The following is a 22,783-nucleotide window of genomic DNA, read 5'->3' on the forward strand; positions in this document are numbered from 1 at the left end:
ATTTGTTTTCGTACAGAAAGTATGAATATTTTTTGTAAAGGCAAACAAACTCCTGATTAGAAAAAAATAATTTGAAATTTTTCTAAAGCGTTTTATAATTTGTTAAATTTTGTCACTTTAATTTAAACATGGGTTTAGTTGGTAATTTTTACTATTTTTTTTTAACTCCAAAAAAATAGTTAGTATAAATTTCTAAAACTAAACGTAATTATAACATAAAACTTTTAAATAACCTTTTTTTTAAATATTTAAAATTTTGATTGTATATTTATAATATTTTTGTTTGATTTAATTACAATTAAAACATATGAAAACGTTTTTTTTTTTAATCGTTTAGTCTGTAAACTCCTTAAAATACTTTACGGTAAAGACTGTAGTATAGAAATATCACTAAATATAGTTTAATACTGGACAAACATAAGTACATAGTTTTGTTATAAGTTTCAAAGGATCGTATTTCCATAAGAACCATACTTGAAAAAGTGTTTTACTAGAAAACATATAAAAAAAACAAATACATTACTATAATACTACAATCACTAGTAACTATTTTAGATATTTTTTAACTTAAAAAGGAAACAATGGTATAAAAATTTATGCGTATTTAGGTAAAACAATTAAGAAATTTAAATGATAAAATATCAAAAAATTTAAACTTGTATAGTTGACATTACTAATCAACTATGAATTTTCTTTAACATTAATAGTTTTACCCTGATGAGTTTAAGCTAAAAATAAATCGATTAAACTTCTCTGAAATATTAAAGTCACCTTATAAAAGCTTAATATTTTAGATAAATTTATGCAAGTATTTATAAGCATTTTTTTTTAGTTATTAAAAACTGTAAAATAGTAGATGAGTGATTTTATAATGCTTTTTTGTAAATAAACTTACTTAGCACAGGCAAGCTTACTTCATTTTAATAATTAATTTGATTATATATACTTTTTTTTTTTTAGTATCTTGAATTTATCAGTAATATTTTTTAGTCACAAACGTTAACCTTGAAAACAGTTTAAAATACATTAAAGTTAAAACATTAGACAAAAACTTTAATAAAAATCTTTTAAATGTTTAAGCTTTGCCATAAATAATTAAACAGCCTGAACTTAAACACAATTTTACTTGTTTTTTTTGATCTAAGCAAACGTTTACAAAACAATTTTTTTTATGTATTTTCATTTCAATACTAGCTATAGTAATAACAAACAAAGTATACTTTGTAAAACAGTTCTAAAACTTAACTTTATTCTCTCGATGTGGTAACATTTACTTACTTAAAAGTTAGATTAAACAAAATTTAATGATTATTATTATATATTGATGGTGAATAATTAAAAATTATATGCTTATCTTCTAAGTTGCTTGTTTAAAATAAACTCAATTATTAGGTTTGCGAGTGTTTTTAGTTTAGACAAAAATCTTAAAAAAAAGCTCTAAAAATTAAAAAATTTAAACTAATGTATTGAAACTAGTTAAAGTGTTACACTTTTTAACTATTAGCTTTAAAAGTATTCATAATTTCTAAAATTTAAGCTCGCACTAATGTTTTTTGTCCTAATGGATGACGTTTGTTCAGTCGAAAATATAGTTTTGTTCTAACTATTTGTCGATTGGTGGCTAATTATACAAGGCTTTGAGCTTGTTGAAAAACTAGTGTTTCCTTATAGTAACTTCAGGATTAAAAATCTTCAAATTTTATAATAATTTTGTTTATTTAACTTAAAGTAGACTTTATTAAAAACGTACAACTGTACTGCAACTTTTCAAAAGTGTCGCTTCACTGCTGAAGTTTTGTAAATTAATTAAGCTACAAAAATCCTACTATTTTTATTTTAGATAAGTTAGACTTTTATTTTGTAATGTATTTAAATATGTAACCACCAAAGTAAAACTATTCGTTGTAAAAAAGATATATTTTGATATTAGCTTAATTTATAAAACATCTTTTAACAGCTAAACATTTTTTTAATTTAAAGCTTCAAATTTTAATGTTGATAGAAATCAATTAATTCAAAAAATTTCTAAGCTTTTAAACTTATTTAAGTAATTAACTTGAGCTCACTAAACTCTAACGTTAGTTACACAACGTTTAGAGTTTTTTTCATTACAAACTCATTAAATAAGCAATTAAAGTCACAAACTCAATGTTCATTAAATTTTAATCAGAGTTATGAAAAAAAAAGTTGAAATATGTCTCCAGCGAGATTAATTTTAGGCAATTATAAGATTTAATTCACAACGCTAAATACCAATAATGTCTGCAATTGGAAAAGAGTACAAATAATAAAATTGATAATAATTGTATTTTCAAAAAGCAATGTCATAGTAATAATCTAAAACTTCAACTTGGGCTGACAGTAGTTTCTAAAAAAATTGTGACTAAAAACTATCCGAATTAATTTATCTTGCTGGCAAAACACTAAATCAGAAAGCATGAAACACATGATTTTAAGTACTTACTCGACCACTAATTTCAAGATCAAAAATAAAAAAAAGTATGTATCAATTCAAATAAAGTGTAAAATATAACAGTTTGAAGTTTTTAAAATTGTTATATTTTTTTTTGTTATTTCGTTTTAAATTTGAAATACATAAAAGCTTTTACTACTTAAACTTTGAGTTTCTGACAATTTTTTTTTGGTAATTTATTTTTTTTTTCTAAGGTGATAAGTTAGCAAAAAAAATAAAGCTCAATACATTGATTTCTTTTTAGTTTCTTACTTGTTCACTTTTATTTAAGGTAGATTAGTACATATAGGTTTTAAATATTTTATATTTTAACGCTATCCATCAATGATAAATATCTATCATTCAAATATATATTTTTTTATTTTTTTAAATCATTTTTTTGAAAATTTTACTGTTAACTATAATAATCTAAAAGTGACAATAGTTTGTATGTACAAAAAAAAATTTAATTCTTTTTAATTATAAACCTAAATAAACATTTTTTCTAAAATTTCTCAAAAAACAAAATAGCAGTTATAACTAAACAAACTAAACCAAGTAATTTATCTTTATGATAAAAAACAAGTAATTTATACAGAAAAACAAATTACTATAACTATCGTTGTAGTAACGTAATCTATCTAAAAAGCTGAACTAAACAAATGACCTAAATTTGTAAAAGGCTAGTAAAAGCAAACGTTGCGTTAGTAAAGAATATATATGTTTTTACTATTTAAAATCGATATATAATAAGTAAATACCAATTAGTACAATTAAAATCAACCAATTACGTAAGAACTGATTAAAGTTTGTTAATAAAAACAAGTATAAAATTACCTTTTTTTTTGTACAAAACATTAAGCACATAAACTTTTTGATGTAACAACACAAATCAATAAAATTACTTTCTTCTTGTAAACCCATAGAAGATTTCAAGCTTTTGTTTGCTAATAAATCATCATCTACTATTTCTTATAAACATTAACTCTTTATTAATTGCTTTTGTATTACAAGTTTTACTATTTGATATGTTTTTAATTGTTTTTATAAATATAAGGCTTAATAAAGATAATATTGCTTCAAACGAATTTTGTTTAACGAGTAATTTTGTTGTTTTAGTAATCAATTAATAATTTCTTAGTTTATAAAAAATTACTATATTAGTAAAGTTTTCTTTGGTTTAATTTAGTATAAATAAGACAACAAACTATAAAAATTTATAAAGAACAACTAACTTAATTAATACAATGAAAACTCAAAGCTTCTTGAAATTATAAGTAGTTGCTATTATAAGTATATTTTTTTAAGTAGTTGCTTAAAAACTCTATATTTAGCTAAAATTAAAACTTATACTTACTTTAAGTTCAGAAGAGTTTGTTTTATTTTGGAAATTAAAAGTTAATAAACAGATTGATTTGTTTATAAACAACTCAAATGTGCAGCTATACGCCTCATAAAAATATGGTTACTTTACGAACGAATACTTGCTTTCGAAACTACTGTTATTAAAAATTAATTCAAGAAGTTATTACATAGTTTCTTTGTTATAAGTTTAGTTTATTATTACTCTCTTTATTTTCTAAAATACTTAATAAGACTTTTAATGACTTTTATTAAAATTGTTTTAATTAGCTATCGGTTTTTTAAAATAACAAAGCTCTTTTTATTTATAAGTTTTTTTTTAGATATATCAAACTTATACTTTAAGTAAAAATTTTTGTAGGAATACTATATAATATACTTCAACAAACTAAGTATATCAATAATTAAAAAAATGTTTAATACTGATAATTAATGCCATATCCGATAACTACTTTTCAAAGATGTATATTTTTAGCTTGAGTCAATTTCAAGCTTAAACTAAGTAATTTTTGTTTTGTTAATTTATAAAAAAACTTAATTAAAAAATATAACAACTATTTACTTTTAAACTTTTGCAAGTATGTGATTGCATATTTTTGTCATCTAACTCTGGAAAAATATTTGTTTTCTTTTACTATATATAATTCAAAACTTTGTTCTCACTAAATTGAGTTGAAAGCTATATATTTTTCAAAGTTTATATAACTTAAAGCGTTGTTTAAATTTTTTTCATTCAATTTATTTGACTAATAAAACTTTTATTTGTTTTGCTTAATATAGTTTTATTTGTTCTTCAAGTTGATACAGTATTTGATGTGCTTTATTTTTTAAAGAATAATTTTTTAATTAAAAAATTTCGAAGTAATCACTAATTATCGGTGAATATTTGTTAGGATTAGTATTTTGTACGTTTAAAAGTAATTTTCAAATTTTTTTTTTTGTTTTAGTTATTAATAAAAAAACAAAATTTTGTAAGATAGTTATAGTAGTTTTCATAAATTCAATATTGCTTTTGTTTTTCTTGTTACTAAAAAATTTAAAAAAAAATCACACCTTTACAAAATCATTCATAATACACCTTAGTCGTTATTTTAGACAACTTAACAATTATCAGTTTAAAGGAAAACTAAAAGAAAGCGAAAAACATTATTTTACTAACCTGAATGTCTAAGTATCTTACAAAACTTAACACATAATCTGCTAACACAACAAAGAAAAAAGTTATTAAAAATTTTGTTAACAAAGGAATTTAAAGCTTTATACATATGCTTGCTATCGTAAGCTAAACTCCACTTTGATAACAAAAATAATTTTCAAGTAATAACTCTCTTTTTTTTCTAAGCAACAAAGTTAATGTTTATTGTTAATTAACTTTATAAACACTTCATTATTAGTTTTTTTCAAAAGTTTCTAAGAATTGACGAAGTAAACAATTATTTACTTGTGTTTGTAAAGCACTTTAGCGAGTACAAGAAAAAGTTTATCCTGAACTTAAGTAAAATATAATAGAAACATAAAAACAAAATTTTTGTAAAAACTATAGTCTTAAATGTCATATAATCATTATGTTGTGTAAAATTATATTTTAATAATACACTTCTTATATTTGTTTTATTTACAATATATTACCTAATTTATAATGCATTTCGTACACGGTGAGCTAATTTTCTATAAATACTTTTCTTACGACTCTTAATTTTATACATTTAAAAAATAATTACCTTTACTTTTAATTATCTAAGGCACATTACAATACAAACATCTGTAAACGTTTTTAATTTATTATTACGTTATTGAACATTTTTTTAGTTGTGTATGTATGTAGTGTTTAATTATAATGATTAGAAAATAATTGCTTTGATTAAAAATAAAGATAATAAAAAGTTTAGAAAATATTATCATTTAACGTTTAATTTTATAAATTATATACTATTTACCTTTTTAAAATCGGATATTGATGTTTTAATTTACAGCTACATTTTTAAAATATTGTTCATTTTATCATACTAAGTAGTTTGTTTTTGTTCAACAGTTTCTTATGTATTAACACCAAATAAACTTAGAAAGCTGTGTTCTTTTTTTTCGGTCTGAAAAAGTAATAAATTGTAATTATTTAAGAGATCTTTATACAAAGTACTACAGCTATAACCAATTGTGATATGATGATAAAAAAAATTTATTAAAACTTAATTCGACAGTTGAAAATTATATATAAACAAAAAAGTGTTATTATTTTAACCCAAGTGTTATTATAAATTAGTGTTTTTATATTTCGGTATGATTCAGTCAACAATCACTAAAGTTTACATAGAAGTTCTTAATTTTTATTGTAGCTTAGTTTTAGTTGTTTTCTTGAACTACAACAAAATAATTGAATTTAATTTACCAGTTTATATTATAAGTTTGTATGCTAGTAGTTATACAAAACATGAAAAAATTATTATAGACTTATTCGTTTATAACGTATTATTACTTATAGAATCGTTTTTTATTGTTATTTTCTATTGAATATTTTACTTATTTTAAATCTAGACTAGGGTTTTTTAAACTCATCTCCTTACTTGAAACTTATTAATATTTCAAGATATTAATTCTAGTGATTTACTCTACGAATAGCAAAAGTTTTTGAATTTTATAGAATTTTTTACCCTCTCAATAAGTAACTAGAAAAAAAAACACTTTTTATTTGAGGTTTTTTATTTTCAATGAAAGCAAGAAAATAATAAAAAATTGGATTAAAAAAATAATAACAAAAAATTAGATTCCTCAAAATTTTATGAAAAATGACAAACAGTGATATTACATTAACTTATGTCATGATTATAACACATACATAAAAAAAACTAAAAAACCTAACTGAAGTTTATACATTTTAGAAAACAACGAAAACTGCATTACATTTACAACCCCTTTAATTGAAATGTGAATATATTTTATTTTAAAACAGTATTATAAAAGTAAGTTATTAAAATGAAGGTAAAAAGAAATTAAAATGTCTTTAAAGTACACACATACTTTAAAAAGCATATCTGTAATATTAGTATAACATGCTACTGATAATTCCTTTCAAAAAATTTTGGTTGTAACTTTTCATAATTGTTACCAGCAGAATTTTTAATTTCTGTTATAAACAATTTTGCCTTCTGAACTCGTTCATATCATTAAATAAGTTTACTGAACCTGAGAAAGAAATCGAAGCGCAAAAATATGCTGAAAGAACCTGGAGTGTACAAAAACCTTTTAGTTATTGAGCAACAAGACTACTTTTTTACTTTTACTGTTTTGATCTAAAAAATAAAGAATGAAATAAGATACAAATCTCTTAACGTTAAAACTTATACTGTACATTTGTACAGTTATAATAATGTGTAAACATTAAAAAACCAAAGTAAGATATTTAGATCAAAATAACTTAAATTCGGAAATAAATAATAGAACTTTCTTTTTTTCTGAAATTTATAAACTCAATTTATTTAACTGTTTAAAGTTCTAAAGATAATTAAAATCTTTAAGGTCAAGTTCTATGTGCTTGCAGAAAAAGAGTAAGTCTTTTATCTACTTTAGCCTTTTTAATTTGTACAACAGCAAATTTGTATTTATACTTATAAATTTAACTTTGAAAAGTAAAACCAACAAACACAAAAGAAAAGTACACGTAAACTGCTTACTATAATAAACTCTTATAAAAAAAAAATCGACTAAGGTTGTTTTAATTTTTTACTCTTACAGTAGTTTTAGTTAACAGCTTAGTCAATGTTTTTGAAGCTTATATATCAAAGACTTTGTATATATATCCACAAAGAAATATTAATTCATTATAAGTAAACTTACTAAGTGTAATAAGAGTATAGTAGTAATTGCTACAATCTAGATTTGGCAAAAGTTGTTAGAGCCCAACTAGCATACTCATTGAGGACTATCTTAAGGTTGTAGTGTAGAAGAATGTTTCGAGAAACTTTATAACTATTAGTACAAACATCAACAATTTCATCTTCATTTTTGATGTCTTCTTCAAAAATAAAAAAAGCATTACAAATATTGCATATTTAAAGTTGTTTCGTTTTAGTAGTAATTAATTAATGTTTTTTTTTTATGAAAATATTTGAATGATCATTAACTAAAGGAAAACTAAAAGGGACTCAAAATAAACTTAGAAACATGTTCAAAAGCACATTTATGAACCATTTAACAATTTCATTAGTTTTAATATATTTTTTACGATGAATATTGTTGTAAAGATTGCTGGTTACCTGAGAAGCATTGGGGTTTTAAGATAGTTATATTAGTCTTAATAATATAAAGTTTTGGATCTTATTCTCTAGTAAGCACTTAGGGATACAAACATACGTACGATTTTTAGTTTTAATTTCAGTATTTTTTTTATAAATGTTTATTTAGTGACAAAAAAACCCTCAAAATACTTGGTCCAAGTACCTGGTATACAAAAAAAAGACCGTTTAGTTATTGAGTCGTACACTATTTGGATACAATTTAATGTCAAATCCAAAATAGTGTTTTGAAAGTTTCTTTTTTGTCGTTCAATAAACAATATAAGTGAGAAACCTGTTTATAATGATAAAATCAAAACTACTTTACATTTTTGTTAAAAATTTGCAACTAATTAATAAATAAAACCCTTGATCCGATTTGATTTATTTTTAGTTATATCGCTTACTTTTTGTTTATAAATAAAATAATGAATATAAAATTTAAAACGTACCGGGAGTTAGAATTTGTTCTTTTTGATCTGTATTTAAATGCGTACTCAAGTAGAAGATAACTCTATGTACAAAAGTAGTTCGAGCTTGAAATTTAAAACCAATTGTTAGGTTATTTACAGCATAAGTCTGTAGACATACGTATACTCTTTTAATTTAAACTAAAGAATACTTTTTCAAGGGAATAAATTTTATTTTGTTGCAATTAAACGCATTATTAACATAAACTTATTGTTAAATAAAGTAACTCTTAAAAATTGTCACAAGTGCTATAAAAACTGTTATTACATAATACCTAAAAAAGATCTATTATGTTTAAAAATAGTTCATAAAACTTAATTTAAACTTCAAAACACTTATATATATTTTTTTTCAAACACTAGTCAATAGTCATTGAAAAATATCACTGTTTAAAAAAAACTAAATACTATGGATTTTAAATCCTAAAGCAGTGTTTAAAAATACTTAACAAAACACACTGTTTAAAACAGCTATAATATATTTTATTCAAATTTAGTTCTAGGTGATTTTGTTCAAAACCTTTTGAAGTCTCAAAAAACATAATAAAAGTCAAAAAAAAAATTGATTTAGCTAAATGTAGGCAAAAAAACATAGATAATAGTACCTTGTGTTAACATTTATTTTTGTAAAATCTTTTTTAAACAAATCGAATAAGGAAATTTCGTTTGAAATTTATCCTCAAACAGTCAGTCTATTTTACATTTTAGCTTTTTCAACTTAAGTAAATTCTTTTTATGTATCTTTACTTAATTTATATTTTAACTAGGATTTGAAAAAATTAGTTTTTAAAGTTACACCATGTAATTAAAAATGTTTTGTAATGCTTAATACTTTTTCTTGTCTTAAACAAATTGAAACATTTTGAGTAAGTTTTTTTTTCTCGTTTAACTTATTTTACGGGTCTTAGATATTAGCAGTGTTTTTATATTTTGATTAGTCAATTTTCGCAAAGTTATATTATTGCTTTATAAAACCTTTCAAAAACTTTTTCTTACAAATTATGTGATGTGTATTAGTTTACAAACTTTTAGAAATATAAATTGCTAGTATGTTTCTTAAAAGAGGTTAAAACGAAACAAGCTAGTTAAATATCAATTATGACAATAACAAAAATTTGCAAACACCTGTTTTATTGAACTTGACTTAGTACTTTAAAAATATCATGTAAAACTCAATAAAACGTGTTATAAGCTTAAAACAGAGAAATGTACGTCTGTCAATAAAGCAAATACTTTGGAAATTTTTGTTACCGCTTTTATTTATAAAACATTAGATTATTATCATTAGAAACTCGTAGCAAAAACAAATCATCAAAGAACAACGTTTTGTTTTGTTGATAGCGTTTACTACTAAATTAGATGTAAAGTATTGTCTTTTATTTAATTTTTTTTATACTTAAATGTTTCCATTCTAATTTACAAAGAGTTGTAGTACTTTCAATTATATTTATAACATAAGGAATCCGCCAAGGTTACCTACTAATCCAGAAACGCCAGATGTTACAATGGATATCTAGGTACTTAGTTTAATAGTCTTTAAACTTAAAAAAAAACTTTCTATGCAATTGTTGGATAATAATTAATTGTTTTTTGCCATAAAAAAGAAGGTATTATGTGAAAATAAGCTATGAGACATCATTTTGATTAGTATTTTTTTTAATGAATTTTTAAATAGTACTGCTACTGAGAGGTGTACAGCATAACAAGTTGCAAATGTTTTAAATTGATTAAAACCGTTTTTAAGATAAGAAACTATTTTTTGGATTATGTAGAGCGGTCCTCCTTTCATATTGTTAGAGACGGAAAGAACGAAAAAACTGGTCAACTTTTCAAAACATGGTTGCAATGTTACAGTGTTTCAATTTTGCTATTATGAGTTGTACAACTTTCAAAAAATATGTAACTAATCATTTGAAAAATCAAAATAATTTAGAAAAGCAGTTTGATAGTGTATTCTAATGCAGGAGTAGAACACTTTGTTAAAATATTTTTTCTTTATATAAGATTCAACGTCAAATAAATTTTAAACCAGAGTGTAAAAAAATACCTTAGGTTTACAACAACTTATTTTATCTGAAAGCTATTTAATTTTATAAAAAACTTTGTCAATTATGTTAAACTTTTTTTTTTCAAATACATGGCGGTGATATTTGAAAGATATTTAGATCTAATAATAGTATCATGAGGCACGTTGAAAAAAGATATAAAGTATATGTAACATATAAGTGAAATCTAACAAACTCGAAGTTGCTCAATAAAAGCGGACTAACTTATCTTAAAACCATTGTATAAATGCTGTAATTAATAGTATAAAACTATAGTTTCCGAAAAAAATTAATAACTACTTTTGATCGAATTTTTAAATATTATTAATTTTGATACTCAATAAAAACAAATATGACATTAAGAATGGACTTGATACAGTTTTTTTTAATTATTAATTTACTAAGAAAAAATTATTTTATAACTTAATTCTAGCATTCTAACATAAACACATGTGCAACATACTAGATTGAATACAAAATAATTTTGATGTTGATTGAAATTTTTAGTGTTTCAATTGCTAATCACTGATCCATTACATGAAAATGTTATGCAATTGTTTTTTTTTTCAAAAATTTATGCAATTCTTTTAGTAACACTTATTATAAATAAATCTAGATTAGCTGATGAAATACTATACATCTTGTAGAAAAAAATAAAAAGATTTTGCTTATATATTAAAGATCATTCTTTAATAGACATGAGTTTATGAAAAAAAAAGTAAACAACAATCTGCCCATATGACCTGAACAACTTTTAATGATATGTATATGATAAAAAGAACTTTTTGCGCATTTTAAAACAATATAATTTTGTCTTAAATGTCTTCAAAATGTTAGATAAATGCTTCATATAGATATATATTATTGTGTAATATTTTTACTACATATACAGTATTCTACAACATAACTTCACTTAGTTTATATCTTAAGTTCAATATTTAATATAAAAGTTTTACTTTTTTAAATGCTAATTTAAACTAAAATTAATTTAATTTTTACGTTTTGAAACTATTTGTACTGATACTTTCATACTTAAATTTTGATTAATAAAAGTATATAGCATTTTTTTAAGTCCTAACATTGTGTCTTATTCATCAAAACTGTTCTTTTTTTTTTTGTAAATTTGTACAAACTAAATCCGTATCAAAAAACATAATAGACAAGCTAAATGAACATCAGCTAAATACATAAGTTTTAGTAACTTTTCATCGCATCTGCCGTATACCCTCGCATTTTTTACCTGGGTTCAGCATGAGAAGTTACGCGGGAGACTACTGTAATTACGATCATTTCCTTTTTTTTCAATACTTTATATATTTAAAAAAGTCAAAACAGTACAAATAAAAAACAAGTATAATATTTTCGAGATTTTTTTCTTTAAGTTAAAAACTTTTACTACTTGTAAGTACTAAGAATGACATAAAAAAGGTAGCTATAGAATATACTAATGGTGTCTTAAAACTTGCATTGAAATATAAATAAATGGGCGAGTAAAAGGCGTAATAAACACAAATAAATTGCTCAATTTAAGTAATTAAAAGAAAAAAAACTTGATGAAATGTATGTATGATAAATGTTAAAACTTGTACTACTAAATAAAACAAAAGCAGCAGTATAAGCCCTGCTACAGCTGTGCAAAACACAATCAAATCAATCTTGTCTTCGAACGTTGAATAGATCATCATATAACAAATTACTTTAACTTTAATTCAAAGAATCTATGAATAATTGTTTTATATGATTTTTTTTTAGTTTTGCTGCTTCTAAAATACAGTGAATCTTTTTATATTATTTGATTATTCTTTAACAAACATAATACAGAGTTTGCCAAACTGTTGATGCAGTTTTCCGCAGCAGATTTCAAAGTTACAAATGAAATAAATAGTTCAAAAATTTAAATACTATAAATAAAAAACTAATAATTAGAAGTCCCTGTTCGCCTGCCTTCCCTCGTCCTCAATGTTCTTCCTCTCGTCGTCAGCAGCTTTCTCCGCTTCGTTCGGATCCCACTTGTCATCGTCTTCTTCTTCCCCCGCGTCTTCATCCTCTCCATCGTATATCTGTTGAAAATTTTGTTATTTTATATAATTTTGTACGACAAACTGTTAAACTTATGTCGTAATAACTCAAGGGTTATTTTTGTTGACTTGGAATAAAATACTGTTTTTAAATCATGTTTACTATCCATTTACTATTTTTTTTGTAGTTTCGTAATTAAATATACTTATTTTTCTATATTTCTACTGTCTCTAACTTAAATATACTCTTATCTTCTTCATCGTTTATCTTAAAAAAATATATATTGAATAAAATACTTCATGACAAACTGTTATACTCAAGTTTTATGTTTTGCTCTAAGTAGACACAATTTATAAATCATCTAGGCAGCTAATAGTTCTTCATATTTTTGTAGCTTTATGTTTCTTATAGTTAATATTTACTAGTAACTTGATAAGTAATTGAACTTTAATTAATCTTTAATTCATTTATAAGCACAACTTCAGAACTAGTTATTGAATTTCTTAAGGACTTGAATTAAAAGAATTAGACCAGCGACTATTACCTCTAGGGCCAAATTCCTTTGTTTTAGGGGATAAATTTTCATTATTACAAGCTATGTAAATAAATGTTTATTAATTGTCTTTTTAAATTTTAAGTTAGTATTTTAATGTTATTCTTTTTAAGTTAAGTAAACTCTGTAAATTTAACAATTTTTTATATAGAACAAGCGTAAAGTTCAAAAAGTTTAGTTTTTTCTTCAAAACTTTACACTATTTTGTATAATGCGGGTAAATTTGGTAATCACCTTTCAAAAATGGGTAAAACATGAATAAAAGGTTAAGAACCGCTGTATTAGATCTATTACTATCTAGAACTCAATAATATATATTACTTTAATGAAAAGTTTTAAGTTTGCTTAATTATCACCCAAAAAACAATTACACGTCAAGTTAACTTTTAAATAGCTTAGACAAACTTACAAAAGCTACTTTCAAAATTTAAAAAGTAATAACAAGGTATATATACTTATAAACTACTAAAGAATAGCTGCATCAAAAGCTCACATATTGTACTTGCTCCTGTTCGTTTTCTTCAGTTCCGTCTGCCGCGTAATTTTCCTCCAAGTTTTCATCGGACTTGGGCGGGGCGTTGATGAAACTTTCTCCTACTTCCCGGTCACCGACCGCCGCGACAGGAGGCTCGTTCAACTGAACAACTTCCTTGTCTGTTGAAATCGTTGAAAACAAATTTATGATCTAAAATGATATAAATTCTTTGTAATAAGCTAACTTCGAGTACTTTATGTTTAGAGCTCTTTGTTTCAACGAAAACATATAAAAGGATTAAATATAAATTTTAACCTTCATTTTCAACATCTTTCACTTCGTTTTCATCTAAATTCATGTCTGCATCTTCAGCTGTTTCTTCACCTGATTTAAATAAAAAAATTAAAAAAAAACATAACTTTTGATTTATTTATTTTGATTGATATGATTTATTTTTATATTTACAAGAATTAAAATCTATTTCATATATCAAACTACAATTTATTTATACATCATTCAGTAAAAGTTGCTAAACGTTTTAAACTTTTATTAGTTATATATTTATAAAAAAATTATGATTAAAAATATATAAAATATATTAAAAAGCTGGCAGCTTTTGTTTCACAATATTATTTAAATTGTTTAACAATTTTAAAATAAGAGATATTTAAAGGTTTTTTGAACACTTTTTCAGGTTTTCAGAATTTCTTTGAGGTTAAAATTAAGGTAAAAAATTGTCTTAGAAGCATAAAAATATTAAGAAGATACTGTAATGATACTACCAAAGTGTTTTAAATAAACATAAATTTATACTTTTTTAACACTCCAAGTTTTTCCAGGATATTTTTGCCTAAACTGTCGAAATAATAGTTTTTCCAGTTTTTTTGGCAAACCCTATATCTACAAATTGAACGTTTAAATTTATCAAATACAATAAAAGCAATGTAATAAAATATTAAAAAAGAATATAAAAACTTTGAAAACTATATACAAACCTTCTTTTTGAAGCTGCTGCTTTTGTTGAAGTTCCAACAAGTTTGCCTGTTGATTGTCAGCCAACTGCTGCTGAGCTTCCTGCAATTTTTGTATTTCTTCAATCACTTGGTCCTCTTTCACTACTTCCTGTATTCAGTATGACAAATTATGCTATATCTCTTAAACTAAATAACTAAGTTTGCGAGAATTCTAAGTAATAACTAAATATAAAATGTTCGATATTTGATATATTTTAATATAGTTTTTTTGTAAACCTCTTTTAAGAATTACCAAAAATTGAATGTATTATCTTAAAATAAGTTGATATTACCAGGGTTACCACTCGTTTTTTTAAATTTTTTCCAGGTTTTTTAAAGTACACATTTTTGGGTCTATTTTTAGTTAGAAGTTAAGTTTAAAGTAAGAAACTGTGTTAAATAGTATAAAAACATTGAAAATATACTTTTAGCTACTTTTAATATGTTTTCTTAATAAAAAATTTTTGATGATGACAAAAATTTTTATCTATATGATAGATTTTTCGAGTCAAATCGAAATTTTACTACTGAACATGTGAAAATTTCTCAAATTCCAGGTTTTTTTTTGCCTAAATTGTCAAATTCCAGGTTTTTCTAGGTTTCCAGGTAAAGTGGCAACCCTGTATTACAATATATTTTTACGTTAAGCTTTAAAGACATGCAACCAATTTTAGAAGGTATTAAAAGACTATAAACAAACTTAATTTGATTATTTTTAATTTTTGTTAATACTTCAATTTTGACTTTTTTTATTTCACAGTATTCTATATAATTTACCTAAAACAACTAGTACTGATATGGATGTTTTTACAGAAACAGTTTTGTTTTCTTACAGTACAAAAAATAAATTGAAATAAAGTGGTTTACTTTTTTACCTGGTGTTAATATTAAAACCTTGTTATCACAAAAATTGTTAAACCATAATTACATTGGTACAATAAAAGAAAATTACTGTATAATTTGTTTTCATTTATATTCCAGTGAACTTGTTTCACTAAGATCCTTTGTTAACAAACACTAAAATCTATATTTTGAATAGTTAAACCATAATTAGTCATAAAAAAAAATATTCAAACTTCTAAAATTTTCTTTAATCAAAAATAAAGTTAAAAAAAGTTTGTTATACGCTCCCAGTTTCTGAGGAAAACTTTGTGCACACCAGACTATTAAAAAACGTGTTTTGTTTTATATTATTCTTAATATAATTTACTCGCTTTTACTGATACAAAATATAGTAAAAAAAAAGTTAAACTTAAAAAATATATATATAATATTTTTGTTAAAAAATTTATAGAATAAACTTTATGTTTAAAACATGTCGAGTAAACACAAAACTTTATGCACCCAGTAAAAAAGTATTCTGCGCAAGCTACAGGAATACTGGTTTAACATAATCTGAGCAGATAGAATTTTGTAAATATCTGCAAAATCATAACTTTTTTGTTAAAAAAGCATCAAACTCTACTTGTTTCGTTTAACTTTTTTTATCATAAGATGTAACAAAAGACAAAAAATAAAACCAATTATACGTATTTTCAATTGTTATTTTGAAGAAATAGAAAACTTAAAACAAATCAAATACTTATTCTGTAAAATTAATTTCATTGCTTTCCAAAAAGTTTTAAGCTAAACAATTTTCCTAGAAATCTTGGGTGAGATAAAACTTGCTATCATAAATAAAACTTCAATTGTTGTTTTATAACTATTAAAAAAAAAGTTTTTACTATTGGGAGAACAAAAATACATAAAAATGAATTAATTAAACTTAAACAAAAGTAAATAGTAATTAAAATTGTTTCACCGCAAGACGCACATATTTTACTAAAAATGGAGCAAAAGACTAAAAATATACTGAAAAACAAAAATACTAAATAATTTATCAACTTTCAATATAATGAAGATTACTGACCTTTTTAAAACACTAAAAAAACACTCATTTAATTCATTCATTACAGGAAAACAAATTTTCTTTTATTGTTACAATTCATATATTTAAATAATTAATAATTTTGCACATTTCAAATATTTAACTTGTCTTTAAATAGTTTTAAAAAAGTTTTAATGAAATATAACTAGTTTAGTACAAACGTTACAACTGATTTAAGGAGTAAAAAATAAATTTCAAGTTAATTATATACATAAATTAAAATAGTTCAAAAAAATCAATGTAACTACCAATAAAAGGTAACGGCTCTCTGTTAATAAAACTTGAAAATATCTTTCAACAGTCATTGGAAAAGCCTTATATAAATTTTTTTAATAAATACTTACCCCGTTATCAAAATCATCATTGTTTTCGTTTACTTCTAAGTTGTCTTCTTCCTATTTTAAACAATTTTAATCAGAATAAACATTAAAATTAATAAAATTAAGCTCAAAACAGAAATTGCTATAAAAGATTTAGGCAGTTGCTTGAAATAAAAGTAAATTTTCAAAAAATATACTGTTATTTAGTAATCTAAAACAGTTATTTAACCATTCTATTTATAATAAAGCTTTCAAAACTAAATTTAATTAATAAGACGTGCAGTTTATAAAGGTTACAAGTATAAGCTAGCTTTAAGTAAACAAGTTGTTAAAGAAAGAAAAATCAGTTTGAAAAATTTGATAAACAATTTCTTTAGACATAGCATAACTTAATAGCGTATTGATAGCTTTTATAAAACAATAATTTTTAAACCTATTTGTTTAGAGTAAAGCTACATTTGAAAAATCACAATTATTAATATTTCATTTCAAATCGTAGACCTAATCATATTATAAAGTTTTGATTAAGTATGGCATTAAGGGCTTAGAGGGGTAAACCAGTTTTTTTAAAGTCAGTATTATTTTTTACACTAAAGCTATGAGGTATTTTTTACTGGTTTTTAAAATTAAAGTAACTTTTGAAATAATAAACCATCAAAGTTAGAGAGTTTATCAGGTTTCTCATGTCAGGCGCAAACTATAAGTAAAAAAAAAACTTAAAATCTACCTCATCCTAAAATTTTTGAGCAATAATTTTTCAACTTTCTCTATTTAATGTTTAACAAATTATGTACAACTTTAAGAAAAGAAATTTTGAGTTTCTTATAGCTTTTATATTAAAAAGCATAAAAAAGTTTTTTTTATTTTTTTGATTAAATTCTTATTACTATCTCATATCTGTTTCCTACAAGTTGTTCGTAATATTGAAAATAACATTTCCTGGAGAAATGAAGTAAATAGCTTTAAAAATAAGGAGGAGATAGAATTTTAGTAATTCTTTCAAAAATCCGAAAAATTGTCGATAACAAATTTATATTCCAAAAATTTGTTTCGGATGTTTTTTATAACTGATTAAATATCAAAAATTAATCGTTTTTTTAGTTCAAAATAAAGTATCTTACAGAATAAACTTTCAGCTTTCAAATAAGGGCCAATGATAATTTTTATAATGGAAAATGTTAGACCACCACCTATGCCTTTAAACTAAGTGTAAACTAAAGTTAAAACTAAGGTAAAAAACTGTGTTAAATAGTTTTAACAACGTTAAAAAGATACTGTAAAGCTATTTTATTTGGGTTTTTTAATAAAAAAAACTTTGATGACTACAAAAATGCTTTATCTTTGTGATATATTTTTCGTGTCAAATCTAAATTTTACTACTTAACATGTAAATATTATTTTAAATTCCAGGCTTATTAGTGACTTTTCTTCAAAATGTTAGAATTTTCCAGATTTTTCTAGCCTAAATTGTCAAATTCTATGTTTTTACAGGATTCCAGGTTTAGTTGCCACCCTGAAAATATTTGTTGAAAATTAGGTTACTTGAAACAGGTAGATTTAAATTTTAAATAATTCAATAAATCATACTTGTACATAATTTTTAATTATATTATACCTTAGTTTGATACCTTAACTCAATTTTAAAAGCTCTAAAAAAAACAAATTTTTAATATTTATATAAAATAATAAACTGCACATGCGATTTCCTAAACAATACTGTTTATATTTGAAGAATCAGATATATATGATAACTTAAAGCAACGGAATGTCTTACTTGTTCTGCGTTGTCATTGTTTTGTTCGCTTTCATTTTCAGAGTCTGTCTCTACAACTTCATCCTGGTGTTCAAACATAATTCAATTGAAGCTTAAAACTTTTAGAAAATAAACAAACTAAATTAATTAACCTTTTCAGGATCAGCATTTACTTGTGGAATGTTTTTGATAGTTGGTGAAGGTGATTCTGTTGAAATTAGATTTTTAAGGTTCTTCAATTATGATAATGTTATAAGTTTATGTAAAACTTATACTTTATTAAAGTGCTGCTTAAATTGAAACAAAGTTGTACATCTTTGATGAACAAATATATTTTAGTAAAATGCTAGGTAATATGTAGTGTTTTATAAAACAGGGTTGCCACTCTTTGAGTCAAAAAAACTGTCCTGAGTGACCTTAAACTGTCAAAAAAGTCATACTGATTTTTTTTAATCCTTTATTAAATGTTTTCTATATTTCAAAATTAATAAAGCTAAAGTTCTTCAACAAAATTAGTTATAAATAACAAATATTGCAACTAAATCTCATTCAAAATCTAAAAAAAAAACTGTCCTTAGACTTTTAAAATCTTAAACTATACTGGGTTTTTTATAAAAAAAAACTATCCTGATTCAGCCTGGGTTTAAAAAATCAAAATATCCTGAGCTGCCCTGAGTCATCCTGAACTTTTTTAAAACTTAAAAATATTAATAGCCTGAGTTATCCTGAGGCAACGCTGAATGTATTTATAAAACACATAATAATAAACGTTTATTCTACTACAAAAATAATATCAGGGTTGCCACTTGTTTTTTCAAAAATTTTTCCAGGTTTTTAAAAGTGCACATTTTTGGGTCTATTTTTAGTTTAAAGTTAAGTTTAAGGTAAGAAACTGTGTTAAATAGTATAAAAACATTGAAAAGATACTGTAAAGCTACTTTAAATATGTTATTTTTAAAAAAAATTTTTGATGATGACATAAATGTTTTATTTATATGATAGATTTTTTGGGTCAACTCAAATTTTACTACTGAAAATTGTTAAAATTCCAGGTTTTTTTTAGTGATTTTTGTTCAAAATTCCAAGTTTTTCCAGGTTTTTTTCAAAATTTCCTAAATTCCAGGCTTTTTTGCCTAAATTGTCAAATTCCAGGTTTTTCCAGGATTCCAAGTAAAGTGGCAATCCTGATATATATACTAGAAAAAAACAGCAAATAAAACAAACTGATGCTTTTCCTCATCTCGAGTTGCCTGTCCCGTTCCTCTTTAGCAGCTTTTTGTATTTCGAGCTGCTTGATTCTTGCCTCCTCAATCTTCTCAGCTTCCAACCTGCTCTCCTGCAAGCGCTTGATATGCTCGTTGTCGCTACCGAAGCTCTCTGAATGAGTGGAAGGATTTGTTAAATTTTGTGCTGGCAGTTGACTAACTTTTAGCTTTAAAAGCTTTTTTTATCACAGTAGCAGTGTCAGAAAATCTCAGCAGTTTTTTTAGACTTAACTCAACGCAAAGTAAATATATAGATATATTGTTATTAATTTACCAAGAGCATTAAATGCTTAGTCTTAAACTAAAAATACAATATCTTAGCAAAAATTGTTTAAGCTATTGGAGAGTTTTTATTGTTAAATACTAAAGATATTTATTTAAAAAGTAAATTTAAATACTTCACAAAGTATTAAGACTTATAACAAAATTCAATTTTACAAATAATTACAGTACTTATATTGACAAGTTTTTGAAAAGTTAAAAAAAATTTAAAAATAGATGATCATGAAATTTATCCATGCATGTACAATATTGAAACTAACGACTTACAAAACTTAGTAGAGCTTTAATATAACAGACTTGAAAACTTAGAAATTCAATAAAGTCAGAAACAACAAGACTAACTGTAAAGGAGACTTCTTTCATCTTCGCTCAATGCAGTCAACCGAGAATGCTTCAAATCGAGGACATCAGCTCCTACGCGGGTCAGTACGGACCTCAACTTGCTGAATAATTCACTCTCTTTCTGTTAGTTTATAAAATTATGATTAAGTAAGCGAAAGTTGCAACTTTAATTTATTTTAGAAGCTATCAAACTTTGAATATGAAACTGCATTTTAAATCTAACACAAAATTATAAACAGTAAAAAAATAGCACATAGGTAAAAAATTATAAAAATAGTTTGTGCTGTTCCTTAATTATTTTTGTTATGGTGTTAAACATTAAATTACTTCGTGATAATACTTTAAGTCCTTTTTTTACGTATAAGATTTCAAAATATGTAATTTTTTTATAAAAAATCTGTAAAATGAGTAATTAAAATATTTGTAGTACAAATCTAAATTTCATACTATGAGACTTTAAAAGCAAGTAAAAAAATGTTTGGCATTTACGTTTTATCTGCTACAAATACTTAAAAAATTTAATAAGAACTTAAAAATTTATTGCTAAAAACTAATAACTATGATACTTATTTTAAGTTTTTACATATATTTGAGAAAGCAATGGTTGTATGTTTAAAGAAATTGTTACTCACAAAATTGCTATTAATAGAAACAAAAAACAGCTGGTTAACAAAAGCTTTCATAAATTCAAGAGTTGAATAAAGAAAACAAAAGCTAAACAAGTATTTTAAATGTTAGTATCAAAATTTAAAATTAATTTATTAGTTAAGCTTTAAATACGTATGACAGAAAGAAAAACTAAACAGTATAACTTTAATTATCAAAATATATAGCATATTATTGAAAAAGATTAATTCGAAGGTATTACAAGTAAAAACTTAATCTAGCCTGTTATTTACAGAAAAAACTAGCCTTATTTTTACAAAATATAAGGTCAAGTAGCCAGAATTTTAAAAAGCTGTTTATATATTAAACTTCTCCAACATTTCAAACTAGATGTACCGAACGAAAAGTTTGTAAATACTTACAATATGGTTGTCATCAGTTAATAATCAAAAGTTCTAAACTTTAGCTAAACTTATTGTAAGCTTTATGTTAAACTAAATGACGAAATTAATTAAGATTCTAAAATGTTACCAACTTTGAGAGAATCAATTTGAAGTTTCCAAAAATGATTCGACTTTTCACATTCATTTTTTGCTGATTTCAATTCAGCAAATTCCACTGCAAATATGAATGTTATTACCAAAACATAATGTTCAATATGTGGTTATAAAACACAACCTTTTTAAACAACTTAAATCACATAATCTATAGTGAATAGCTAGGTATTACAATTTTTGTTTTTAATTTCAAAAACCAACAGTAACCAACAGTCTGTTCAGAAAACATTAAATGAACGCATAAACTTGGTCTACCTTGTTTTGTATATTTTAATTTTTAATCTTTAATTCGACATATTTTAACAGCTGGAGTTTTCAGATAATTAAACTTTAAACTAAAAATATTTAATACTTTATATAGAACAAAATTAGATTAATTACATTGCAAGCTCTTAAGAGCATTTGAAGTTGTTTCTTTATCACTTATGTGATTTTGCATTTGAGCTAAGATGTCATCATGCTTTACTTGTAGCATATTTTTTTCCAACTTTAGCTTTTCAAGTCTATCAGTTTCATCATCTAATGTTCTCTGAAAATGATAATCAAAAATAAATTGTTAATAGGATAGTATATAAAGTTATTGATATAAAATTGTCTATGAAAAAAATGAGATAACTCACTTTTACAAAACTAAAAGTTTTTATAATAAACAATTATTAAACTATAACACTAAAAACAATAATATTATAAATAATTCAAAATCTAGCATTTGCATTAAAACAGAAATCAATTTAGCCGTTAGGCTTTTTGAAATCTTGAGATAGTAAAAATGATAAGGAAATTTATATACATACTCAGGTTGTAAAAAAATCTTAAAACAATAATTTAAAAATACAACAAAACTAACATTAATTACTACAAATCAGTCGTTATTAAATGTTTCAAATGAAATCGAAAACACAGTATTCCACAAACAAAACATTAAGTAACGTTTCCAGAAAAGCTACTATAGAAAAGTATAAAATATCTTAATAAATCCTAAAACTGTGCTGTACTTTTGAAAGTCAAAATATTGAAGCACAAAAATCTTTTTTTTAACCACAGTTGTGCTAAACAAATCTTGTAAAAGATGCA

At 23.6% G+C, this 22,783-nt stretch overlaps 1 protein-coding gene across 1 annotated transcript; it reads right to left on the reverse strand.

Annotated features, from left to right (window-relative positions):
• Window positions 1–11,936: 11,936 nt before the first annotated feature.
• LOC145848017 (uncharacterized) lies at window positions 11,937–22,238 on the reverse strand (the record flags this gene model as incomplete). Its single annotated transcript, XM_082953795.1, has 11 exons — window positions 11,937–12,657; window positions 13,663–13,823; window positions 13,960–14,028; window positions 14,640–14,766; window positions 16,929–16,979; window positions 18,679–18,741; window positions 18,810–18,865; window positions 19,882–20,034; window positions 20,547–20,667; window positions 21,688–21,770; window positions 22,091–22,238. Coding segments are annotated over 11 exons (1,170 nt in total), but the record flags the coding sequence as incomplete, so codon positions are not given.
• Window positions 22,239–22,783: the final 545 nt, after the last annotated feature.

This window comes from Thalia democratica, unplaced genomic scaffold (assembly GCF_965202585.1).
Source record: "Thalia democratica unplaced genomic scaffold, ktThaDemo2.hap1.1 HAP1_SCAFFOLD_1194, whole genome shotgun sequence".
Lineage (NCBI taxonomy): Eukaryota > Metazoa > Chordata > Thaliacea > Salpida > Salpidae > Thalia > Thalia democratica.